Source organism: Callospermophilus lateralis, chromosome 17 (genome assembly GCF_048772815.1).
Source record: "Callospermophilus lateralis isolate mCalLat2 chromosome 17, mCalLat2.hap1, whole genome shotgun sequence".
Classification (NCBI taxonomy): Eukaryota; Metazoa; Chordata; class Mammalia; order Rodentia; family Sciuridae; genus Callospermophilus; species Callospermophilus lateralis.
Window position 1 is genome coordinate 15832749 of NC_135321.1, and position 26989 is coordinate 15859737.

At 43.2% G+C, this 26989-nt stretch overlaps 1 protein-coding gene across 1 annotated transcript; it reads left to right on the forward strand.

Moving 5' to 3' along the window:
- Positions 1-6388: 6388 nt before the first annotated feature.
- On the forward strand, positions 6389-26326 carry Cplx4 (complexin 4). The gene is made up of 3 exons (XM_076837289.1): positions 6389-6555; positions 11743-11830; positions 26099-26326. The coding sequence occupies exons 1-3, from the start codon at positions 6389-6391 to the stop codon at positions 26324-26326; spliced, it is 483 nt and encodes a 160-aa protein (XP_076693404.1).
- Positions 26327-26989: the final 663 nt, after the last annotated feature.

Genomic DNA, 26989 nt, shown 5'->3' on the forward strand with positions numbered 1-26989 from the left:
ACACTGCTGAAAAAATAATTGCATTATATGTAAGAAGTCTGAAAAAAAATTACAGAGAATGCATCACAGAGATTAAAATGCAAAATATGAGAAATTGGCAGTTGATAAAGAGGTATAATATAAATCCACAAGGGGTACTAGAGGGAATAGGGAGAATTGTGGGATGACTACTCACAAATAGAATTTTCCAGAACTGATGCACATAGAAAACTGAGTCTACAAGAGATCAGAAGGCAGATTTCAGGGGGCTTCCCACAGACATTATCTGAATCATTAGATGCTTGCTATGATCTGAATGTTAGTGTTGTTCTAAAATTCATATTTTGGAATTCTAACTCCCACGGTGATAGTATAGGGGCTATGCAAGTAGGGAGGGCTGCAAGAGAACCTACGCTAGGCAGACACAGTGATGTGAACTAAGCCAGGAGTTAAGAAGCAGTGTTGTTTATTTGAGAACCTATAATCAATCCTGTTACGCCAGAAAATAAAGGAGAAATTGATGATTGGATTGCAAAGCTGTAGGCTGTTAGCTGTTACCAAAAGGTAGTGAGATGCCACGAAAGTTTTAAGTAAAGGATGTTTGCATTTCAAACGTTGCAGTTGGTTGCTTCGTGGAGAATAGATTGGAGGGAAACTTGCTCCCTGTGGAAAATGGTGGCTTGATAAGAGGCCAAGACAGTGAAAACTGGAAAGTAGTAAAATTATGGCAATAGTAGAGATAAAACTAATAAGCCAGGCATGGTGGTGCATGCCTTTAATTCCAGCAGCTTAGGAGGCTGAAGCAGGAGGATCACAAGTTCAAAGCCAGCCTCAGCAAAAGCAAGGCGCTAAGCAACTCAGTGAGACCCTGTCTCTAAATAAAATACAAAATAAGGCTGGGAATGTGGCTCAGTGGTCAAGTGCCTCTGAGTTCAATCCCCAGTACAAGGAAAAATAATAATAATAGCATTGTCTTAGTCCATACAGGATGCTATAACAAGATATCATAAATTAAGTAGCTCATGAGCAACAGAAATGTATTTCTACAGTTGTAGAAGATGGGGAAGTCCAAGATCAAAGTGGCAAGTTTGGTGTCCTGATGACTTGCTTTGTTGATGGCTGTCTTTTTGCTATGTCCTCAGATGGCAGAAGGGGCAAAGGACCTTGCTTGGGCCTCTTTAATAAAGGCACTAGTCTGGTTCATGAGGACTCCACCCCATGGCCCAATCACCTCCGAAGCCCACCCCCATATATTACTTGGGGGTTAGAATTTCAAAATATGGATTTTGGAGCAACACAAAACATTCAGACCATAGCAGGCATCTAATGATGATTGATAGGGGAAGCAATGAGAAGGAAGAATGCAAGATTTTGTTTCTTGCTCAAGGAATTGGATGGATGGTACCATGCCCTAAAATAAGGAGCCCAGGAAAACGGGTGGGAGTTGAGGTAAGGGAAGAAGTTGAGCTCCATTTGGGGCCTGGAATTTGATGCAACTTTCCAAGTGAAAATAACCAGGAAACTTGGGGTCAGGACAGCTCCATATCTCAATTTATTTTTTATTAGTTCATTTTAGTTACACAATATTAAGAGTTCATTTTGACATAATTATACAAGCATGGAATATAATTTGCTCTAATTCAGTCCTCAGTACTTAGCCTTTCCCTCTTCTCCCTCCCCTTTCCCCTTTCCTCTACTAATAACCATGCCTCAATTTTTTGAGTTGTAAGATAGAATTGTAACAGCACCAAAACAGAACCTGCAAACAGGATGCCTGTGCCCAATAAATGTCAGCTATTATTATTTTATGGGATTGAACTCGGAGCACTGCACCGTAAGCCTTTGGCTCTTTCTCTGCCTGCTCGTGAGTTGTTGACAAGGGAACAGTCCTCAACAGTGTTAAGAGTTGTTAAGTTTCTCAGATCCTTGCATGTCCAGCCAGCTGCCTGGTTAGCTACTACATGCCTTTGTTCTTTCTTCTCTCTTTTCCTCTGAACCCCTTTTGTTTCCACTGGGTCCTGCTGCCCCTGATGGCTGTATGCCCCTTTGCTGGCCATCACTACTCATTTTTCTGGGCTCTGCCATTGCTGCCATGTTAGCTCAGCAGCAGCACCATTTCTGCCAAGTTCCATCATACTAGCTCCCATTGCTGCTCTTGGGCATAATTACACCCTCCTCCCATGCACTGCAGCCACTCTGCAGTCTGATCAGGCACCTCATGGCTGCCATGCCCACAGAGGTAATGTAGGCTTCCAGGAGCCAGCCATATAGGTCGGTGTTAGCCATATGGGTCTCCAGAAAGGCAGGACCAATTTGTGTTTGTGTGTTAAACTTTTGTAAAACATTTTATATATATATAAAAAATACACACATACTAAGGAATTGTCTCGTGATTATGGAGGCTAAGCCCCATGATCTGCCATCTGCAATTGGGAGACCCAAGAAGCCAGTGGTGTAGTTCAAAGACCTGAGAACCAGAGAGCTAATGGTATAGATTTTATCCAAGTCTGAATGCCTGAGAACCAAGAGTGCTGTGGGCAGCTGAATATCAATGTCCCAGTTCAAGGAGTCAAGCAGAGAGAAAATTCAAGCTTTCTCGGGCATGTTTAAGCCTTCACCAAAAAGATTAATGCCCACCCACATTAGGAAGGGTCATCTGTTTTTACCTAGTCCACCAATTCAAATGCTAATCTCTTCCATAAACACCCTCACAGGCACACCTGAAATAACATTTATCCAGATATCTGGACAGCCCATTACCTGGACAAGCTAGCACAAGACTATCACCAGTAGTTTGTTAGCACAAAATACTACTACAGATGGTTTGTGGACAAATGAAGAATGCCTTTCTTCCATCTGTACGTTACTTTCTGCCAAGAAAGTACAAAAGCAGTAATATGAGGGCCCCGTGCCAGGGTTCTCAGAACAGTTGTTCACTTTTAATTATAGGTTCATCTTTACAGGAATAGCTATAAGGAGTTCATGGCCCTTGTTCAGGATAAACCTGAGTAAAAGAGAATATTTTCAAAATGTCATGCCTATGAGATAGAACACTTTGTGAGACAAGCTCTGATATCTGCTTCTAAGGGCCTCCTTAGTGCTTCTTTGCAAACAGTCTAAGCAAGGCACCCCACAGTTGCTACAATTTGCCAAGTATACCTGCACTCCAAGCATGGGCATAGCTCAGGTCAAACTGGTCGACCCACTATGTCAACAATATTAGGAAATTAGTCTTTGGTTCCCAGCCCATCTTCCCTTCCATGTGGTACCAACACGGAAGTTTAACCAGATCCTGGAGACCAGCCTGTCCTGCTGAGAATAACAACCACCAACTTTATACCAGCTTACCACTCTCTACCTGCATGGAAGTTCTGTGACAGGATACAGAATAGAATACAATTATTACCCCAACAAGAAGTGATAGTATGAGCTGAAATAGACTAGTCACAAAAGTATTGACCAGATAAATGCTTTAGGGATCTCAAAACAATGTCAGTATAATATTAATGAATATTACTAGAAGATTAGAAGGGTCAACTTGAGATGCATTTCCTAAAAATGGTCATTTTGAGAGAGAGAGAGAGAGTTAAGATGTGCTGGGCACCCATAGCATTCCAAATGGTCTTACAACCTATCTGATTACAGCTGTTCAGGATGGTTCATAAAAGGATCTTTAGGTCCTGTGATTCAATTAAAAAAATTTCCTGTAGTGATTGAGAAATCTCTTTGCATAGCTGGTGTATAACTGTGGGTTTGTGTCCACAAAAATATTGACTAGCTCTATAGAAATGAAAAGACCCATGCTATTTGGCCTGTCATTTCAATATAGCTCACTAATTATGTATAAAGTATCTATAATATAAAACAAGAACAACTAACATTTCTCCAGTTGGCAGTCATTCTCATTAAAACTACATGTTTAATTTGCTCTTGGTTTTCATCATGGTTCTTGTAATTCCTAATATTACCTCTTGTCCCAGTTAGAACAGAGATCAAGAATCTATCCCAGTGGTTGCATCTTTAATTCACCTCTACACTTAGCACTTGGTGACCTTTTTTCCCTGCCAGTTCTGCTGACTTTTTATGAAGGTTAGCTGCATGGTTTCACCTGAGGTGCTCTTGTGCCATCCACTAAGAGGGTGTGGCAACTGAGCCAGGACAATCTACTGGCCATGATTTCCTCAGAGAAGATCAAAAACGAAATGAGACCACAAACCAACCTTAATTACAGAAACAGAATTAAGCTTAAATGTGAAAAGAAAAATCATAACAGAAGGACCTAAGTGGATTTGTGATGTTTGAATGTGATATCTTTCTAAAATTCTGTTCCACTAATGGGATTATTGCTTCTCTAGTAAATTCTCTGGGTCAGATGCTATCACATTTTCCCAGATGCATTAAGTCACAACTAATCACTGTTTACAAAGGTGATCCATTAAATCGGGATGAGAAATGATTTTTTTAAACTGTAGCTAGCAGTCTTATTCTGGCAGCCAGCAAAGAAGGCAGTGACCCCTGTGGCTTGACTTATAAAGCACCAAGGGTACATACCTACTAAAGGTAACACTCCAGGTGCCCCCTACTCTGCCAGGTAGTATCTTGAGTACTGCTGTTAAAAGTGAATTGCTGTTGGGCACTGTGGTGCATGCCTGTAATCGCAGCAGCTCTGGAGGCTGAGGCAGGAAGACCTTGAGTTCAAAGCCAACCTCAGCAAAGGCAAGGAGCTAAGTAACTCAGAACAGTGAGACCCTGTCTCTAAATAAAATACAAAATAGGGCTGAGGATGTGGCACAGTGGTTGAGTGTCCTGAGTTCAATCCCCCCACCCACCCGTGCCAAAAAAAAAAAAAAAATAGTGAATAGCTTAAAAAATAAGTCATTAGACCTAATCACATTATTCATTCATTCCCCCCAAGATTCATATCAACCACTTTATTACATGCAGAGCATGATTCTCAGAGATGGGTACATAAAAGTGAACAAAACTATCTGCATCTCATGGAGCTTTCATTCTAATGGAATGGGTAGAGAGCAAGCAATGAAATCAATAAAAATGAAAAGTCTTTATTTCACCATAGATTATTCTTGCTCATTTTTCATATTGAGGCATTTTAGCAGCATTTCAAAACAGATTAGTAAAAGATGAGTCAAAGAGAAAGCAGACCTTAAAAATACAAAGCAAACATTTTGGGCAAAAATCCAAATTAAATGATACCATACAACCTGAGGGATGGTCATCTCTTCAGAAGGGCTGTGACTTCTGAGAAATAATGAGTAGAGCTTACAAATAGGTTGTAGTTCTTCCCTCCCTCCACTGTCCCTCCTGGAATGCTTTAACTAGAAACGTGACTAAAGACTTAACCATCCTCAATTCTCACCTTGACCTGAAGAAAACCACAGCCAGAGAGAATCTGGGACATGTTAAGTTTGTACCGAGGTACATCGGTGAGCTTGGCTAGAGCTCCCAGGAGGTGAACTCTACACTAGGGGGAAAGTGACCCTGAGCATATTGGTGACTCAGCTCACATGTGTTCTTCCCTCTAGATTAGAGTCTTGGAGGTATCAAACATGACCTTTCCAGATGGGAGTAGCTCCCATGCAGAAGACTAAGCAATCATCCAGTGTGGACTAAGGACCACAGTTGGTCCTTTAGATCATTTGCCTCAGTAGTGTATTTATGTGTGGGACACAGTCACCACTGAAACAATGCAAAACTCAAGGAAACCAAAAAGCAAACCTTTGCATAGAGTTCAGTGAGATAAAATATGGACCAAAACAATTATTTTGCTTAATGAAGTATTCAGGATTTGAGCCTCAATGGACTCAGGTTTCAATGACAATGTTGTGTTTAAGGGCTAGAATTTGGAAATCCCACAACAGCTATATAATCAGCTCTGATTAATGTAATCAAGACAGGACTCTCAATGGAACCCTGCTACATTTATAATTTGAAGTTCCAGGGCCGGGATATAGCTGAGTGGTAGAGCACTTTCCTAGCATAAGCAAGAACTTAGGTTCAATCTCAGGACTGCAAAAATAATAATGGTAATAATAATGTAAAATTTTAAAACAGGGAGAGAGAGGCTGAGAAGTGCAGGTTTCTTCCTCATGAAATGAGCTGAGTGTATCAATCAGAAGGGAGTCGATGGCATCTGACCCTAACTGTGGCTTTAGTAATCGGAGCCATCTGCCTGTACACTAAGGCGGTCCCCACTCTAATCCAGCTTACATCTGGCAAACCACTCTTCCCCGCCTGATGCCCTTGAGCAGAGGAGGCTGTGCAAAATCCTGTGCTCCTAAACGTGTTGTTGTCGCTGAGGATATCTAGGTTTGGGTTTGGGTTCATTTCGTCGGTTTTGTTTTTTTGAGCTTTGTCTGAGGTTTAGCTTTCTTTTTCTAGGACAGAGACAATGGCTTTCATGGTGAAAAATATGATAAGTAGCCAGGTAAAGAATTTAGGATTTGGTGGTGGGTCTGAAGAACAGAAAGAAGAAGGAGGCGCATCGGACCCAGCAGCAGCTCACGGGATGACCAGAGAGGAGTATGAGGAATATCAGAAGCAAGTGATTGAGGAGAAGTGAGTACCCAGCTCCATTTTCCCTACAAAGCCAGCAGATACATCCTGGTCCCCCCATGCATTGCTCCATGCTTTTTAGGATGCTTCTCCTTTGACCATTGACCTCTAACCTGGGGAATGTTTGATCCACAAAATGGACCATTCCTTAGTCCTTAGCATCAGCAACTACTGTGTGCAGCCACTACTTGCAGTGAAAAATATGAAATGAACAATATGCCATTCCTAATGCATCTTAACACTGTATGGTCCAGGCATGTTTTATTGGCCTTAGTTTAATTCTTCAAATATACATTGATGAGTCTATCTTTGTGATCTTTCTGAAATTCATCCTCCTACCAAGTACAAAGTTTTCAAATAGTGAGAATTCAGACTTTATCCCTTAAAGAACGTCCAGAGCAGCTTTCTTGATCTTGCATTAAAAGGCCCAGAAAGTACAACATGATGATTACATCATAAGATGTGACTTATCAAAGACTATGCATATATTTTTGGATTATATTATTATATTATTTGGAAGATTCTGAATTACAGAAAAGTAGAATAGTATGAGGAATACTCACATATATCAATAATATAAGGCAATAGTTAACATTTTGCCATGTTTGCTTATAGATTAAATAAATATTCTAAAGTAAATTACAGATATCATGATAGCTTTGTCACCAAGTATTTTAGCCCTATAACTCTAACAATGAGAGCGTTCTCCTGGCTATATAAATGCAATGAGACTAAAATATAAAAATATCAGTAACATTTTGGTTGGGTATTATGGATTGGGAATGTCACCTATAGTTTAAGGATGAAAACATCCTTAAATAAGTATAATCTATGTGTGATTTGTTTAAAATGGAATTAATTTAAGAGTCTTTTAATAATCAGCTAAAAATCAAAGAATCAATCTGGAGGTTAAATGTTCATCATATGTTACAGAAGAAAAGCACTTCTTTTTTTTGATACCGTGGCTATTTTGCTAGCAATCTTTAAGGTCCTCTTCTAGGAATAAAGTCTGAATTCTCACAATTTGAAAACTTTTTACTTGGTAGGAGGAGGATGACCAATTACATAATAGTTGCCTAAGTCCTATTGCTAAGATGATTATAGGTGAAAAGGTTAACGACCTGGAGAAAACTAAGAAAGTACAAAGCCTACAGCTAATGGAAACCTCATCTATTGTTTATTCTGAAAGCTTATAAAGGCTCCCTAGAATGCATCATTGCTCTACAATAAATTAAAATCAGTTTAAAAGAAAAAGAAAAAGTAGTTGCAACAGCAAAACTGGTATTGATGGCACCACTTGGACAAAAGAAGCTACGTTCTTTGAGTAGTGGTCAGCTTTGCGTATAAAATGTATAAAAGAAAATCAAGTATAATGAAGAAATTGAATAATAAAATCATTCAGTCTCAGTTCAAATGGGCTAATGAAAATGGTCAGTAATTTAGACTGTCTATCTGATTACACAAAGTATCATTTAATATGCCCCAGCAATACATCTGGCCACAGAGATGGCATCCATTTGATTAACGAATGCCCTAGTTTTCCTTAACTTGACATATGAATAGATCAAAGCTCAAAGTTGCCAAATGGTATGGGCAGCAGTCAGTAGACATGGGCTTATTTGTCAACGGCTTAGATTTTTGTGTGTGCATGAGAATATTAAACATTTATGTAGTCACCCAATTTAAGGAATGGTGGTAAGACAGCAGGGCAGCTGCTTCCCTGTGGCGAGAGGGAGGACCTCCCGCCCACCACTGGCCTGAGCGTTAAGAGCTTCACCACCTAGAATATGATAGAAAGAAGTAGCCTTCCAAAATGCCTACTAGCCACAAGTTAAATGGGGAGAGAGCTTATAGACAGTGTGGTCTATCATAAGCCTAATGAAAGTTAGGAAATGAAGGCCTCCTAACCTGTCCTCATTGTTTTAGAAAGGTAGGGTCAACTTCTATTAATTGTAAACAAAAAACAACTTAACAATATAGCACCTTCGGTTTTCTTTTCCTGTGTGTCTTCCCCAACAACTGGAGAAGTGAGTACCCAGCTCCATTTTCCCTACAAAGCCAGCAGATACATCCTAGTCCCCCCATGTATTGCTCCATGCTTTTTAGGATGCTTCTCCTTTGACCATTGGTCTCACAACCAGTCAATACTTAAAGAGAAGATTTAGAAAAGAAATCCTTGAAAAGAAAAACGAGATGTATGCTCCATGTATTGCTCCATGCTTTTTAGGATGTTTCTCCTTTGACCATTGGTCTCAAAACCAGTCAATACTTAAAGAGAAGATTTAGAAAAGAAATCCTTGAAAAGAAAAACGAGAGTGTGTTTATCCCTCCACTTTTCTCGGCTAGGCAGGAGTGTTCCTTTACTTAGCAATGGTTCAATACTTGCTCTGGTACCATTTACAACTTGACCCTGAACTTAGATTTCTTTAGTTATCATTTGGAGCCTCCACTCCAGACTGGGCACTGTGAGAAGGATACCAAAATGGAAGATGTGGGTTTTCCTTTGCAGAAATTTATACTCTGTTTGGGAAGATGAGCTCCATGAGACTATAAACAGAATGCAGCTTTTCTCAGTGATTCAGAAACTGGAATCCCAGTCTGTATGGTATTCAGATAGACAGTAAACTTATATAGTTATTTGATTTTCAACAAAGATGCCAAAATAATAAAGAAGAAAGTCATTTCAATAAATGGTGCTGAAACAACTAAAAAACATTTAGCTTGGACCCTTACTTCACACTGTACACAAATTAGTCTGATATGCATTATCACCTAAACATAGAAGCTGAAATTATAAAGCTTTTAGAGAAAACAAATGTGAATATTTTTGAGACTTGGAAATAGGCGAAGGTTTCTTTCTCATGACCCAGAAAGCAATAACCACAAAATTCTTAAATGATACATTAGGCCCTCTTAAAATTAAGTATTTGCACATGAGAAGACATTAAGAAAATTAATAGGTCTGGACATGATGGCACATACTTGTAATCCCTGTGGCTGGGAAGGTTGAGGCAGGAGGATCACAAGTTCAAAGTCAGCCTCAGCAATTTAGTGAGGCTCTAAGCAACTTAGTGATACCCTGTCTCAAAATAAAACATAAAAAAGGCTGGGAATGTGGCTTTGTGGTTAAGCACCCTTGAGTTCAATCCCTGGTACCCAGAAAAAAGAGGAGGAAAAAAAAATAGCCAAATCACAGACTAAGAGAAAATATTTACAAAACATATGCCTAACTAAGAACTAGGATCTAGGATGTATGAAGAACTCTTAACAACTTAATAATAAAAGGAAAAAATGCCTAAAAGAACAGTTCTTTACAAATATATATACACATCACCAATTAGTAATGGGGAATAAACTCCTTAATATCATTAGTCATCATGGAAATTCAAAAAATTAAAATCACAGGAGATCACCAGTACGTATACACCATAATGACTAAAATTAAAAAGACCCGAAATATAAAATATTGGCCAAAATGTGAAACCACCAGAACTTTTATTCTGCTTAAAGAGATATAAAACAGTATTAACACTTTGGAAAAAGGTTTATTTCTTATAAGATTAAACATCCTCAACTAAATTACACATCAACCCAACAATTCCATGCCTAGGAGAAATGAAAAGAACAAAAATACTTGTTCAAACATGTTCATAGCAGCTTCATTCACCAAAATGGGAAATAAGTCTAGTATATACAACAGAAGAAATGAATAAACCATGGTATTTGTACACAGAATACTACTCAGCAATAAAAGGGGACACGCTACTAATAAATAGACATGGATGAATCTGGAAGCTCTTTATGCTGAGGGATGGAAACACTGCACAGAAGGACATGAAGTATGTGGTTCTGTTTATATGAAGTTCTAGAAGAGAAAAAAAAATGAAGATTTTTTATCATTTTTTATCATTTAAAGGAGTAACATTTTAGATCTTGGTAAGGGCCTGAAGATGCACAGGTGTAGTAGCATCATTCCATTGTATGCTTAAGATTTGTGCATGGAATCGTATGCAAATTTCACTTCAAAATAAAGAAAAAGAAACTGTAAATAAATATGTAATTTTGGTTACTGATGTCCTTCACCAAGCCCAGGAACAGAAATCCATCCAGGCCTCACTTGACCTCAACCAGGAACCAGAGGCTGCTGAGAAGCCAGGGCCACTCTTTCCATCTCTTGCTTTTGCTTCTATCACCACATTGCCATTTTTTTTTTTCTCAGCAGTCATCTCCCTTTCCAGTGCTCCCTCTAGCACCCACACCACAAGGAAAATGGCAGCTAATGTCCTTTAAGTTCATCTGTTACAGTTATAGCCACTCTTCAAGTCTCTGTCTTTCTCAGTCCCAAACCCAAATTCTCAAAGAGATTTCATTTACCCAAGTTGGTCCAACCCAATGCAGCCAGAGAGCAGCATCAGATGTATAAATTTGCCCACCAAAAATGCACTTCTGTGAGCCACCAGGAAGGCAGGGTTCTTGCAAGCTTTGCACATGTCCCCAAAGGTCTCTGCTTTTTGACTGGCTCATCATAAGCAAGGGAGTCCATTTCTAACCATAAGAAAGGGTCCAATTAGGTCATCTGTAGGGCAGTATACCAGTCTGGCATTACAGAAATCTAACCTATTTTATTTGGGGATATCTCTTTCTAACAGTTGGGGCCTAGAGTGGGTATTAGTGATGGGAAATAGTTTTATATTACATCACCAAAGGTCATGGCCTCTAAAGGATGTCCTCATCCTAGATAGGACATCCCTGTTTTGACTTACCTTAGAATCACTCAAGGGGCTTATTAGAAATGTAGCTTCTCCAGACTCCAGAGAGTCTCACACATAGGACTAGGATCAGACCCAAATAGCTACCTTCTTGACAGGCCAGTCTGAGACTCCTGGGTCTGGGCCATGAAGGCCCTGAGCAATCACACATTAAAAATTGTCACCTGCCCCTCTCTGGGTTTACATCACAAAGAGATTCCCAGACCCAAGCTGTCTTGGGGACTTAGTGGGCTGTACTAAGTGATGGCAGTAGAATAAGAGGGGTAGACATTAGGGGGTGCAGGGGGGAAAACCCACGTTTCCTGGAGTCTGCCAGCAGTGGGGACTCCGGGGTCTCAGGGTCCAGCTCCTCTGAGCAATGGCTAAAATGTCCTGAGCTCTTGTGTCCTTATGATCCTTTATCCTATTCTTTAACTTTTAGGATGGAAAGAGATGCGGCGTTTACACAAAAAAAGGCAGAGAGGGCGTGCCTGAGAGTCCACCTCAGGGAAAAGTACAGGCTCCCAAAGGTAAGACACTCAGCACAGGGACACCTCGACATCTCTTAATTAGGAATCTCCGATTATCAGCAAAGATGTGAATATCAGCATGAATTCATGAAAAAAAAAATATATATATATATAAATATCTTAATTTACAAGCTTGATATAGTAAAAGCAGCATTAAACTACAAGTTCATCAAAACAGGACTCCAGTTATTTAAACTCTATAAAATTTCATTTCCACTAAAGAAAAATGAAATCAATACCTGTGGATGACATTTTTATGTGAATGTATCTGAAGAATACAGAAATTGTAAACAGAAATACACATGGGGATAGCAGCCATAGCTGATATTGTTGATCTCTTTCTAGATGTCAGGCACTAAGTAATTCATTTAGGTCCCATTAGCATCTCCATCTTACTGTAACAGGCACAAAGCAAGGAAGTGTCGCCTGCCATATGTCAGCCAGCAGGGAAAGGCAGAGTCCACGGCCCAGGGTCTTACTTCCATAATACTCTGCCTCTGCTTTAGAGAGACAAACAATTGCTTATTGGTGGAGATGACACAGTAGTGACAATTGTCACCTAGCACTATCTTCTCCATCTCAGTGCTGGCTGGAAGGACGACTGTCCGGAAGCTCTGGTGGAGTGTGCAGGTGGAATACTGGTGGGAAGAGGTTGCACTGACATGGATGGGATATGGCTCAGATAGATCTTCTCTTGGGAGATAGGTTGGTCCCTAAGACCCTAAGGAACACAGCTTGTGCTCTTGGTGGGACAAGGGAAACTCACTTCCGATTTAAACTCATTTCCACATGCAACCAATAATTTGGGAAGAAGGCTTGCTTTTCCCTCCCTTCCTCCTTACAGCTTTGCTACTTTTCCCACTGTGCGTGCATTTTGGAAGAAGGATGTACTGCTCAACAGTGCTCTTTCCATTGTAATTGCCCAGTGCATTTCCTGAAATCCCTGTGATATTACTGGCTGGCAATGTGACCTGCCCTAAGAAGAAGCCTGAGTCAGATTCATGCTGCTGAACCAAGGACCCTACTTCCCACTTGGCTCCTTCTGATTAAAGCACACATCTTGTTTAGGATAAAGCAGGAATCAATGAAAATCTGTGTGTGTGTGTGTGTGTGTGTGTGTGTGTGTCTCTCTCTCTCTCTCTCTCACACACACACACACACACACACACACACACGCTCACTAGATCAGCCAGGCATGCATCTTTCACTAAGATTGGGCTTTTTGAGACTTTGTTTTTGACAATTGTGACAAATGTCCTGTGACCCTTCTGTGCAGATCTAAAGAAAATGAGTTTCAACTCTGGCTCTGCCACTGGGACATGGTGAAACTTCAGACAGCTTTTTTAAAAAGCCATCAAATGACATAATCATTCAGAAAATGCCATAATTTTATTCAGTTTTCTCATCTGTAGAGTGAGGGCAATAATGCCTAACCTCATAGGTAAAGCCTTTTTGAGATAATATAAAGGGCTATTATTAATTAATTTATTTATTTATTGTCAGGGATTGGACTCAGAGGTTTCTAACCTCCTTTTTTCACTTTTTAAATTTTTAATTTTATTTATTTTTTTGGTACAAGGGATTGAACCCCGGGGTGCTTAACCACAGAACCACATCCTCAGCCCTTTTTTTATATTTTACTTAGAGATAGGGCCCTACTAAGTTCTTGATGCTGGCTTTGAACTCGAAATCCTCCTGCCTCAGGCTCCTGAGCTGCTAGGATTACAGGTGTGTGCCACCACACCTGGCTCTTATTTTGAGACAGGGCCTTGCTATATTGCTGAAGCTGTCTTTGAACTTGTAATCCTCCTCCACAGTCTTCCAAGTATCTGAGATTACAAGTGTATGCCACTGCATCCAACAAGGGCTCTTTTTTCTTAAGGTTTTTATTAGTGAATTATAGTTGTACATAGTGTTGGGGTCCACTTCAACATAATCACAGGTGCATGGAATATAATATGCTCCATTTCACTTCCCAGCACTTTCTCTTTCACTCCCCTCCCCACTCTCCTGTTCCCCTTTTCTACTCTGTCTTTCTTCTCCGTATTGTATTCTTTTTAAACTGGTGCTTTATAGATATACATGAGAGTGGGATTCACTGTGGTATATTCATATGTGTGCATAGCATAATTTGGTCAATTTCATTATTTAGTTCCTCCAATTTCCCATCTCTCCTGTCTTCCCCTCTACCCCCTTCATCTCCCTTCTATTTTCATGGGACATGCCCCCCCATCCACTTTTTCCCCCCTTTATTTTGCACTAGCTTTCACATATGAGAGAAAACATTAAGCTTTGGATTTCCGAGTCTGGTTCATTTCACTAAGCATGATGTTCTTCAGTACCATCATCCAGCAAATGCCATAATTCTATTCTTCTTTACAACCGAATAAAACTCCATTGGCATATATTCACACACCACATTTTCTTTATCCATTCATCTGTTATGGGCACCTGGGCTGATTCCATAACTTGGTTATTGTGGATTGTGCTGCTATCAACACTGTTGTTCCTGTAGCCCTATATAGTATGCTGATTTTAGGTCTTTTGGATAAATACCAAGGAGATGACAGCTCTACTATTGCTGTTATGATCTCTGTGCACAAAAAGTTCTCTTTTCTTGATAGTAACAGTCAGGGGTCTTGAGGAGCTGAGGTAAGCACACTTTTGTGTATAATTGATGCAATAATTTGAGACCCCCAAACCTCAAGAATCCAAGTCTTTGGGCACTATGACACACACCTGTAATCCCAGATGCTCAGGAGTCTGAGGCAAGAGGGTCACAAGTTCCAGGCCATGGAATCTTTGCTTTTAGAACTCTGGCACTGAGACAGGAAGATTGAATCCAGTGGATAATGGTAGTAGTTGCACACTATATGTGCAAGAGGACATATGTCTCTTCTGTACCCTGCTGGGTGATAGGACCTTAGGAAGCATCATTTCCATCCGATGGACTTCATTTATTTACCTTTCATTTAACTGACTGTGTCTTTTCTTGCCACCGTTATTTGCCAGAGAGGTAATTCATAAGGTGAAATCCTGTTCATAGTAGGAGTTGTTTCTCTCTCCTCTCCAGATTTAGTAAATCCCTGTTCTACTTGGTGTCTCAAGAGAAGAACCTAATAATGGAGACTTTTTTTTCAATATGAGACCATGGTTTGGCTCTAAATTGTCATTCCTTTTCATATATCTGACTCAGCCTGGTTTCCATGTGAGAAGTACAGCACACGTGTTGGGAACCATGAAGCCTTATTTCAACCATGAAAGAAAATCTGCCTCCTGCATTTGAAATATATTAAAAGTAAAATTGCTATTAAAATTCCATATCTTATCTATCTCATAGCAAATTGCATAATTCTTGACAGAATAAATTTTATTACCATTATCAGTATGTTTTAGGGAAACGGCTCCCAAGGTGTCCTGCTCTTAAATTTTGAGTTGTTCCCAACATTTTGGGGCAGTTTTGGAGTCTATTTGGTGTAAAATAGCCTAAGTGTAAAATGTCTTTGGCCGGGGACCACCAGGGGCCACCTGTACCCCCTGCTTCAGGGAAATGTCACCGAGTCCTACCCCTAGCAGCCAGGGAAGCAGCCTTTTCCTTCTGCTCCTTGTCTGATGCTTTTCCCAGAGACCCACAATTGGCTGCCTAAATTCCAATCAGAATTTTACTCACTAGCATCTACACCTCATTCTTCACTGCCAAGTTTCCTTTCAGTTGGGGGCCCCCTTAGGCATCCTGATATTATGTTGCATTTTGTAAACTCCATTCTATACATAATGTTTCAAGAATTCACCTATGGTGTGAAATGTTCAGAAAATTCTAATATTACAGTGGCCTGCTTTTCATGAAGTACGTGGGAATTCTAATCCAACCTAGTTATCTGTAAAAACAATACTTCATAGAAACTAAACAATTTTTTAAAAAATAAATAAAATAAAGATCATATTCCGCTCAGTCATCACCGTATCTGGCTAGCTTCCTCCACGCACCACCCTGCGCATGCAGTTCCGCCCCATCCTTGAGATCCTTCTCTGCCTCTCCCGCTGTCGCCTGTCACGTGCTCCCTTTCCACACGCTCGCATCCCCACCCACTAAGGAGTCTCTGGGTGCCGCGGGCCTTCAGTAGCCCATCTCAGGAGGAAGAGGCTGTGGGGTCAGCGTTTCTCTGGCCGAGATCAGCGCCAGGGCCGCGGCTCCCTGTCTGCTCAGAACAGCGCCGGGGTCAGCTGCATCCTGGCGTGAGCTTGGCGGACTATACCCAGGTCGCCTGCGTGGGGACCAGTTCCTGGCGCCCGGCGCCCCCTGGTGGTCCCCGGCACTGCGGACACCCAAGTCAGCAGGAGGACGCGCTGGCCTCTCGGGCAGAACCCAGACTGCGGGGTCACAACAGGACCAGGGAGGAGCAGAATCGAATCTCTGGAGGCGAGTTTTCTTCTTTTCAATTTCTATTTTTTCGTAATTAAGGACTATACCCTGACTTTTGGATCCTCCCATGGTATACCGGGAGACAGCCCTAGAAAAAAACAGTGTAACTGTCTCCCCAGAAACTAGGATGGTGTTTTGAAATGAATTGGATTGGAATATTTAGCTTTGAGTGGAGAAAACTGGGGGAGTGAAGACTCTGAGGACACAGTCACCTCCCAGGCCTGGAAGGCCATGCTGGGTATTGCACTGCAAAGCCCCTTCCAGGGGGCCTTTGGGATGTCCCCAGAAAATGGTAGTGAGAATCAGAATCGGAGATCTGTAGATGGTCCATACAGGAGCCACAGGCCCTGGACTGCGAGGTGTCTGTCTGCTCACTGTGGCTGTGAGGGAGCAAGCTCAGGCTCCTCCAAACCTAAGGAATTAGAGGGAGGATGGGAAGAAGGTCTGCTGCAGCCCAGGGAGGGTGATGCGGGTCTGGACCAGGAAGAAACTATTAGGTTGAAAACAGGACAACAGAATCCTGAGCCCTTACATGGATCCCCTCTGGGGTCATCTCAGGGACATGCCATCCATTGCTTCTCCCTGGCTCTCTAAATCCTTTTCCTAGAACAGATTTGGGTTCCTGGATATCCACAGTATTTGACTCCTTGACACCAATGTCTGATTATCTCTCTTTTTTATTAGATCTGTTTCTTACATTCAGGAAAGCACATGCCATAGGAGCATACTCAATGCATAAAAATATCATGTAAATTCAGACCCTTGCTGAAGGTCACAAGACTTACAGGGTCTAAAGGGACTCAAGCCTCCTTAATCCTTGTCCAGCATTTTTTTTTTTTTTTTTTTTTGGTCTCTATTCCCACAGTCCCTCTGCAGTGTCTCATACCTGGTGGCAGACCTTAGAACTGAACACAGTCTAATAAAGAAAATGGTGTAATGGTCACCAGGATTCCAGCAGGCACCTAATAACTTTCCCCTCCATGAGAGGTTTGCAGAATCCATAGCCCTGTGGCATGTTTCAAAATCCATACTGGGTAAGCAGTGATAGCAGTACTAGTAACAGTTCACAGTGAACTGGATAAATTCAACAGGTCGTCAGCTAATGAGGGATGACCCTGGGCACCTCATTTATAATTCCCCAGGGTCACCTCCACAGTGGTTACATAACAACAGGAGTCAGTTCTGGACCCTTCCCTTTACCAAGGCCCAACGGGGAGCAGATTTGAGAATCTGTCTTCCCAGGAGCTGTCAGGTCTAATGAGGATAACTATGTCACATTTTGGAATTAGAACAGTATTTTCTAAAGAAATTATTTGGCTGGTGTTTCCTATGTAAGAGAGTTTCACTCTACTGCTAACTGGGGAAAGCAAACTTGAACTCTTCAAAAAGGAGCAATGGGGGCCTAGACAGTGAAAGGTCTGTAGTCCCGGGCTTTTTGTTAATTGTTGATGACTGTACCATGTCTGTTGATGGCCTCTGTTAATTGCAGTCATCAGATAAGTATCTAAATAGGCACCATAATCAAGCTGCAGTAATCTGCAGTGCGTATGTATATTTACACATCTGTATCAGCTGTTATGATGTTCATATACACACGCCCAGCCCACATCAGTTTCCTCTAGTTCTTAATGTTAGGCCATTGGAGGACTTGAGAGGACTAAGGTAACCCAAGATTCCCCATTAGTTAGTTTGAGATCCCAGACACCTCCAGCTTCTCCTCTACTGGCCTCTGCTTTATAAAGGAGGGCACACCTCTCCCAGCTGAAGCAAACAAGCAGCACTTTCTCAGTGAACTTGCCTTTCTCAGTATCTTTCCTTGAAGCCCCGTTCCCCCTCTGCAGGAGCTTTCTTCCTTTTGTCTAAACATAGTTGATGTTCTCTCATTTTCTCTTAGTCTCTTTGCTTTGTCTAGCATCCAAGATCCCTTCCTCCTTGAAGCCCCCTGTTCTGGGCATATTCTTCTGCTTCTCATACTCTTTGTTCTTTGCCTTCTTTGTGGGTTACCCAGTATACCCCCAAATTTTGGAATGTCCCACGGTGCTCCCTTGGTGAGCTCACTCAGGTCTGCACATTCTCCCTGGGTAGCTGCATCTGGCTTCTGTCATCTGCTACACCTGCATGTTGATGGCTCTCAAATTTGTATCTCCAGCCCACATCTTCTCCCTGTCATTGCTGCATCTAGCCTTACCTGGACACTTCATCCAAAACACAGTGGTTCATCATCTCCCTCCAATGGCACCTACTATAGGTTCCACCTCCATTGATGGCTTCTCAGTCACCCAGCCTCAAGCTGGTAACTGGAAGTCACCTCAGCTCTTCCCACTCTGCTCCAGCCTCACACCCAGGAAATCACCAAGTCACCCTCAGTGACCTCCTAGACAGCTCTTGGTTCACCCCCAAGTTGCGAGCCTTGTCATTTCTCACCTCTGTGACAGTAGCAACTTTGTGTAGAATTTCTATTTTGAGCCTCAGAACTGCAGAACAGCTGCATGAATGTTCCAAAATGCAGATCTGATCCTGTTCCCTCCCTGGTTTTTGCTTGTTTGTTTGTGTATTTTTTGTGGGGTGGGGAAGGCTTGCTGTGACTTTTTAAACCCACACTCTGACCTGCACACCATGATGCAGCTCTGATCTCCCCAGCTTCACCTCATGCCCCTCCTTGCCTGTCCCTCTATTCTGCTCCTCGGGGTCCTTTTCTTTTTATAAGATTTTGATTTAGTGCCACTTCTTCCAGAACCTTCCATGGCCTCCCTTCCCCCACCTAACACTGGACTGGGTCACCCTTCCCTGAATCCCCATTACACCTTTGGGCATGGCTCCTTTATCTTATGACCTTGAATAGTCACCCACTATGTGCTCCTTGACACATTTGTCCTCAGTGCCTATCATGGGACCTGGTGTATAGAAGTTCAGGTGCACACACACACACACACACACACACACACACACAGTTTGCTGAATGAATAAATGTTATTTTGGGAAAGAAAAGAAAAACAGAAAACATAACCAAAGAATGACATATCAAAAACAGCAGAAAGAATTAATCTGCCTTAAGAGTTAAAGAACAAGTCTGGATTGGACATAACAATTTTGTATAAAACACTAAGTTTATATCATAATTAAAATGTCATATTTCTTCAAAAGCAGTAAGTTGTATGTTTTAAACAAAGCCACAAGATTCTCTCTAAAAGCAAATGGGCCCTGTCCCCAGCCAATTCAAAATGTATATGTAAGTCAAGCCAAATTAATAAGAGAAAACATTTCCACAATGAACCCTAATCCTATTAACAGAATTGTCAATCTAGGTCAGTCCCTGAAGAACAATGTTGTGCCCCTGCGGAGCCATATGATTTGTTACACCTGGTGTTTGTCTGCTGTATCAAGAGCATCCGTTCATTACCAAGATGAATGCACAAGGATCTCTCTCAGTAGAGCTGTCTTTAAAAGTATCACATTGAAATCTCCATTAGAATTGAATTTAAAATTTGCCTCTTAAAGAATTAGTAAAGATGATTCTTGGACCATCTTTGCCTGACTCCTTCAGATTAGACGCTCTTGGCCCTGCCCAGCAGGTTCTGAGACTCTGAGCCCTCCTGCTTCCCACAGCTGTTTCTGATGGCAGGGAGGCCATGAGAGGTCCCCCTTGTCTTCCTTCCCCTCCTCACCCTGCCCCAGATCTATTTGCTCCTCCTACTCAGGCCCTTGAAAGAGCAGAGGGACATGGGGACAGATAAAGGCGTCATGTGACACTAGTAAAGCAGGTTTCGATGCATGTTCCCTGGCCACCCTGTAAGGTAGGTAGAGACCACTTCCCCTTCACAAATGAGAATGCCAGCTCAGAGAGGGAAAGCATTTTCTCAAGATTATACAGCCTCTAAGGGGCAGAGCAGGATTCACTCCAAGTCAGCCTGCCCCCACAGGCCACATTTTCCTGCAAGGACATCCTGGCAGCCAAGCTGGGTTAACAAGGGAAATGACATTTCTAGCAAGGGGAATGACATAAGTATCTCATCTTAAATGAGAGGCCTGTAAATGAGAGTTGCTGTGGAAAGTGACCTCTAGGAACTTCTTGAGTCCTGATAGTGAAAGAAGCTCTTGTAAGGTGTACAGAGCTGGTATCTAGAAATTGTCGTTCTATGTAGGGCCTTGCACATGCACCTTGAAATCAACATGAAAAAATGACACCCACTATTTGAAAAGACAAACCCACATCTGTCCTACTCTGGTGTGCCCAGGGCTCTCTAAATAGCTAGAAGAAAGAACAGCAGTAGGGGGGGGGGGTAGCAGAAGGAGCAGCCGGCAAGCTCCAGTCCTGGGCCAAGCACACAGTACATTCACCTGGGCAGCACCAGACACAGAGAAGTGACTTGGGATGACAAGTGACTGCTGAAGGTACTGAGCTCACAAATCCAGAAGCATGGAACATCAGCTCCACTCCACTCCCACAGCTGCTTACTGTGCCGTGCACCAAAAATAAATGAGCAAACGGAAAGCAAAATCTAACCACAAATACCAACCACACTGGTATTTGCTTATATACCAATTGACTAGACTATCAAGCAGTGAACATGCAAATTTTTGAAGATATAACTATCTAAGATAATTTATCACCACATCTTATATCTGATAAAAGATGAAGGTCAGTTTAGCAAGACCTAGGGAATAGTAATACTGAAAACCAGGGTCCAACCCTAAGGTTAAAGGTCAGGGATCAGCCATGGGGAAGGACAGTAGAATACAGGCTATTTAAGTCATGGGGTATTCAGCCCTGGCAATCAAAATAATAAGTCTGGTTAGGCTCAATGGCATATGCCTGTAATCCCAGCAGCTCAGGAGGTTGAGACAGAGGATCCCAAGTTCAAAGCCACGCTTCAGCAATATAGTGAGGCTCTAAGCAACTCAGTGAGACCCTATCTCTAAATAAAATATTTAAAAAGAGCAGGGGATGTAGCTCAGTGGTAAAGCACCCCTGGGTTCCATCCCTGGTACAAACAAACAAACAAACAAACAAAAGATGATATCTGGTTAAAATAAGAGAATAAAGCCAGGTATAATGGTACACACCTATAATCCCAGTGACTTAAGAGGCTGAGGCAGAAGGATCAAAAGTTTGAGGCCAGTCTGGGCAACTTACCAAGACCCTGTCTCCAAAAATTTGTAAAAAGGACTTGGGATGTAACTCAGTGGTAGAGCATGTCTGAGTTCAATCCCAATATCAGGAGAGAGAGAGAAAGAGAGAGAGATTGAGATGGATTCTGGCAGTTGGCATAAAAATAATTAGCTCTGAACTGTATTGAACAGTATCCCAAGTTGATAGGATTTGTAGAAGTGAGAAGACTTCCAAAGAGACCCTCTAGGAACCTCTAAGAAAATAATTTGGCCTATCATCCACGGTGCCCTGACCATGTGGCTGTCACTCACAGGCCTGCTTACTCCCTCCCTGAGGTCCTCAGCCTCGGGGCCCCTCCCTGGAGCTGCTTCCAGTGATGCTGATTGACATTGGCTGTAGCTGCGCTTGTGTTTGAAGTGTGGACTGTGTTGAAATATTCCTGGTCTCCCCCACCTAAGATTTGTCAATGGGCAGCAGAAAGTCTAGACAAGGCATTCATTGTGTGAGTGCTAGACAGGGTCCTGCCAGCAGGGCGGTTCATTAGGAAAGGCGGAAGCGAGGCTGCACAGTGCCCACTCAATAAACCCTGTTTGTGCTCCTTAATTGCTTGCTCTGTCCCAGCTCTCTGGAAAAGGCCCACGCTCTCTTACTCTCTGGTTCACTGTCCGGGCCTCCTCTATCCCAGACATCTTTTCTGCAGGGACCTGTACATGGAGCTGCTCCCTTCCCTCTGAAATATTAATAAGCACAGCTACTGTTTGAACAGGGTTGAAGGCTTGTGGGCCGTTTCACAGTGTGCCTTATTCAATCTGCTCAACAAAGTGCCAAGTGGCCCTCCCACTAGACATCAGGCATGTAAGGTGGCTTGCCCAAGGTCACACAGTGTGTGAGTGATTTGTACTGGAACCCAGATTTTCTGACGTCAAATCTCACGATCTTTCCCCTGTTGTAGGCCACCTTCAGGGAAAGAGTCTGGGGAGGATGCCACTCTTACAAATGAGACATGCTTGGTCAGTCCTAGATCCCTGGCCAGCTCCGTTAGTTAGAACCCAGTGCTAATGAAGCCAGAAGCCTGGGTTTGGTGCCAGGAGCCTTCATTTGGTTCTCTAGCCACTCACTGGCCCAATCTGGTTGTCTCACTCTTAGCCAAAGGTGTCCATGGCAAAGGCTATGACCTAAGCAGAACCAGTGAATTAGAATCACCACCTAGAACAACCATGCTGCAGATGGAGGGCCAGGAGCATGGTGCTTCTAGAACAACAGAGAGCGTAGAACTCTGAAGGCACCCAGCACTGCCTTCAGACCTGGACATCTGGGGGCACACTTTATAGGCTCCCTCTCTCCCCCATTGGCCATACTCCTTCACACAAAAGTGGGGAATCTGCAAAGCCAAAGGGGCATGCCTATTCTGGCTGCTCAGAACCCCATGTGCCCTGCCTAAGTGCATCCTGGACCTCCTCGGGGGCCCATGTTCCTGTGTGCACTAAGAGGCTGGTCAGAGTGAGGCAGAGACTGTGGACCAGTGTCCTAAGGTCCTTCTGAGTAAAGAATGGAGCTGGGGACCTTGCAAAGTGAGGAAAGGTCATCTGCCAGAAGGGACTTCTATCAGTACTCATGCTCTGCCACCCTTGGATATCAGGGTGGGCCTGACCAGAGGAAAACAGAGCTTGGGCCAAGTACTAGCTGCCTCCTGGAGTTGGAGATGGAGTGCTGGAAGGGGAATGGATTTCCGGCTTACTAGGAGAATTAAGCTTGGGATCCAAGGTGGGAGTCATTGCTAGGCTGGAACTCAGATGCAGAGAACAAGGCCTTCATGTGGGTCTAACCTCCCCCTGCAGGGCAACCCAGAGCAAAATCCAGCTATCTCTGAGGTTTATCATTTTTATGAATAGCCACCACTAGTTGAGGGTTCAATGAAGATTCTAAATAACACAATTATCATCTAATTGATCCTTCACAACTCTACTGCATATAATACAGTCCCCAATTTATAGATAAGGAAATGAAGCTCAGAGAGGTTGGGCAAGGTGTCCAGGCCAAGTGGCCTGGGAAGTAGTGGAGTTATCATTGTCACTCAGCAATCGGTCAAGCCGATGTCCTTAACTCTAGAGAGCACCACCTCAGTGGGAGGATAAAGATGAACTCATAGCTATGAAGACAGAACTCTTTACAGCAAAGCACACCTGTGACTTTGCATGGTATTGAGACTGTTATAGCCCCCCCACCGCCAGACAATAGGCTCACTAACTCATTCCATACACAGGTACTACCAATGTCTCCAGGCCAAAAACTCTGCTGGGCTCTGAGACAGAAAGGTGCATCTGCTGCAGCCCATCCCCAAGGACTGTAGAGCAGCAGATGTAACCCCAGAGCAGCACCAGAACCACAGGAGGGCTTGCTGGGTCAGGCTCCACCCACCTGGTCTCTGAGTCAGCAAGGCTGGGTAGGGCTTAAGAACGGGCATTTTTAGCAAGGTCTCAGGCAGTGCTGCTGCTGCTGCTGGTCCAGACCCTACTCTGAGAACCATTTGGTAGAAGTTGGGGTGATCAAGAACCCTTCTCTGAGTTACAAAATAAAGCAGGATCCCAATGCTCAACCTTTCCTTGGCGCGAAGATAAAATAAACTTCAAAGTCCCCCGTGGAGGAAGAAACCATCCTGAGGCTTCTCTGGAGGCTGCAGGATCACTCTGGGAGTGGGAGCAGGAGAGCTCATCCCCCGTAAGCAGAGCGGGCTGGGTCTTCATGGCACTGGGCCGGCTGGCGCACTTCCTTCCCCCTGGCCTCTAGCTGCCTGAACCTTCAGGTCCACAGCTATTAGTCAGCCAGGGTGGAGCCTGGTGACAAATGCATGGATCTTGCTTCCAACCTGAGAAGTGGAGCCAGGATTCCTGAGAATTCTTTTCAAATCATTTACATTTGATTTGGGTGCAGGGCAGATGTCCTGCATCTGCATGAACTAATTCAGGGCTGGGTAAAATGTGCATTTTTAACTCCTCCTGCAGAAATGCCCAGAGGATGATCAATGAGGAAAGCAGCCCCGAGTGTGGGTAAATAAGAAGTAAATAGAAATGCAAGATTGGCTGAGAGCCCCTGGGGATTAACTAATTAATCCCACAGCAGTTTGACGAGAAACTAATTAATCCTCTAAATGCTGGAGGGACTGAGGCCCCAGCCAAGTTCAAGAGGCTGAGGCAAGGTGTGGCTCTCCTCTGAGGTCTTCAGGGAGGGCCTGTGTGAGGACCATCTCTCCAAGGGTACTCTTCTCCTTTGTGTCAAGAATCTGTCTTCCAAGCTCATTTTGGAGTCAGGCATGGCTGTCACTCTGCTGGGGAACCAAATAAAAGAAGTTCTGGGGAAAGGCTGCTGGACTCCACTTCTCCAAGGATCATCTGGAGAAGTTCAGAGCCATAGAGTGACAGATAAGGGAAAGATCTCAGCTCACTTTACTGATGAGGAATGCCACTTGGACCTAGAGACAAAGAAATGATCTTTCTGATCATTTCTCCTCAGCACCCAGACAAGGGGTGTTCCCATCTCTTAGGAGTTGGCTTGAACTTTTCCTAGGCATTTAGCAGGTGCTTATTATGGGCTTGGATATGCGATGTCCCCACAAAGCTCCTGTGTTCATGCAGAAATGAATGGAGGCGAATGATTAGATTGTGAAAGCTGGAACCTAATCAGTCCATCCTAGTTGGAATGGACTGACCAGGTGGTAACTATAGGCAGGTGCAGTGTGGCCAAAGGAGGTGGGTCACTGGGCTGTGCCCTGACAGGGTGCATCTTCCCTGTGGCCTCTTCCCTTTCTCTCTCTGCTTCCTGGCTGCCATGAGCAGAGCTGCTTTTCTCCAAGATGCCCTTCTGCCATGATGTTCTGCCTCACCTTGGGCCAATCTGGACTAAACCTCTGGAACCATGAGCCAAAATAAGCTTTTCCTCTTTTAAGTCGTTCTTTTGGGGTATTTTGGTCACAGTGACAAAAAGCTGACTAACACAGTGCTGAAATCGTTCTTAAATCACTGTGGTCTGATTAGGACCAAGATGATCATTTCATCTTTATGTGATCACATGAACTTTGGTAACAGATGCAAGGCTGGTCACAAGCTATGGGGGTGGACCCTAACATAAATCTTTTCCATCATTAGCTCTTCTGACACCTTTTGATTTTCTGTGCCCCTGAAACCCAGCTTGCCTCCTCTTACAACCTGACTTCCAAAAATTATCTGAGAGCCACCATCTGGGAACATCGGCTGTGTGACCCTTTCTCAGAGGACATTTTATTTAGATTATTCTCTCAGCAGAACTTGCAAAACTACCCAGTGGAGGAGTCAGAGCGAGTATTCAGGCTTTGGTGGGTATCAGCATTGAGGAGAGGGCTTCTTACCACCCAGATTGCTAGGCCTCACTGCAGGAACTTCTGATCCAGCAGGTCTGTGGTGGCCCGAGGACTGTGTTTCTCACAGGCTCCTAAATAATGCAAATGCTGCTTGTCCAGAGAGCACAGTCTGAGAACCACCAGGCTAAAAGTTTCTGGTCAAGCCAAGGTACATGAGGGTGGGACCTTCCAACCTGGAGCCCTGGCCTGCCACAGAATGGCTACCACTGGGACCATCCAGCCATGCAGACGGTTTCTCCCTGCAGACCTTTATGCTCTTACTGCTCTTACATTTTATTTATTTATTATTTATCAAGGTGGTTAATTTTAGAATATTTCTTTCTGTGTTTATTTTTCACCTAGAGTGAAATGGATGAGAATCAAATCCAGATGGCTGGAGAGGATGTGGATCTGCCTGAAGATCTCCGGAAGATGGTAAATGAGGATCAAGAAGAGGAAGAAGATAAGGATTCTGTTCTTGGGCAGTTGCAGAATCTCCAGAACATGGACTTGGACACCATAAAAGAAAAGGCCCAGGCCACCTTCATGGAAATCAAGCAGTCGGCGGAACAGAAGTGTTCTATGATGTGAGGGGACAGAAGAATGAGAAAGAAGTGGGGAGGGACATCGAGAGGTCACCAGCAGGAAGGGCACGTGCCTGTGGGCCTTTCCAGCAGCATGAATTTTACCATTGAACACAGATAAGAAACCCATGAAATAAATCTGTCTACAGCACATAGACAATGATCTCGCTGTGCTCATTGTGCCTGGCAGAGTACCTAGAGAGCCCTTGCAGAAGATGGCATACTTCCCTGGGAGTTATAAATGTGAGTGTGAAATTTTGGCTGTGAATGATGGGGCCAAACACCTCATCATTAAAGGTCTTTAGGACAACCAGGAAGAAACAAACACAAGCAGATGGCATTTCCCCTCTAACTCTCTTCCTTAGAGGGCAGGGCCTCACCCCTCCAACCATTAGCATGAGGTCAGGTCCTTCACAGAAAGACGCCTAGGGTCAGGGTGCTCACTGGGAGCCACAGAGGCTCCAGGACACCAGTGAGACTTTACATCAAGTTTGACACTTTAACCCTTCTCAGCCAAGTGGCGGAAGCAGGGTTGTGGTCAAAGATGAGAAATGGAGGCAGAGAATAGGTTTTGCCAGCCGTTTGCACTGGAGATTATTATTTAAGGGCCACGTAAAGATGGGGCTTAAAGGGTGCAGAATTAGAGGCAGAAAGACAACAGAAAGCTGAC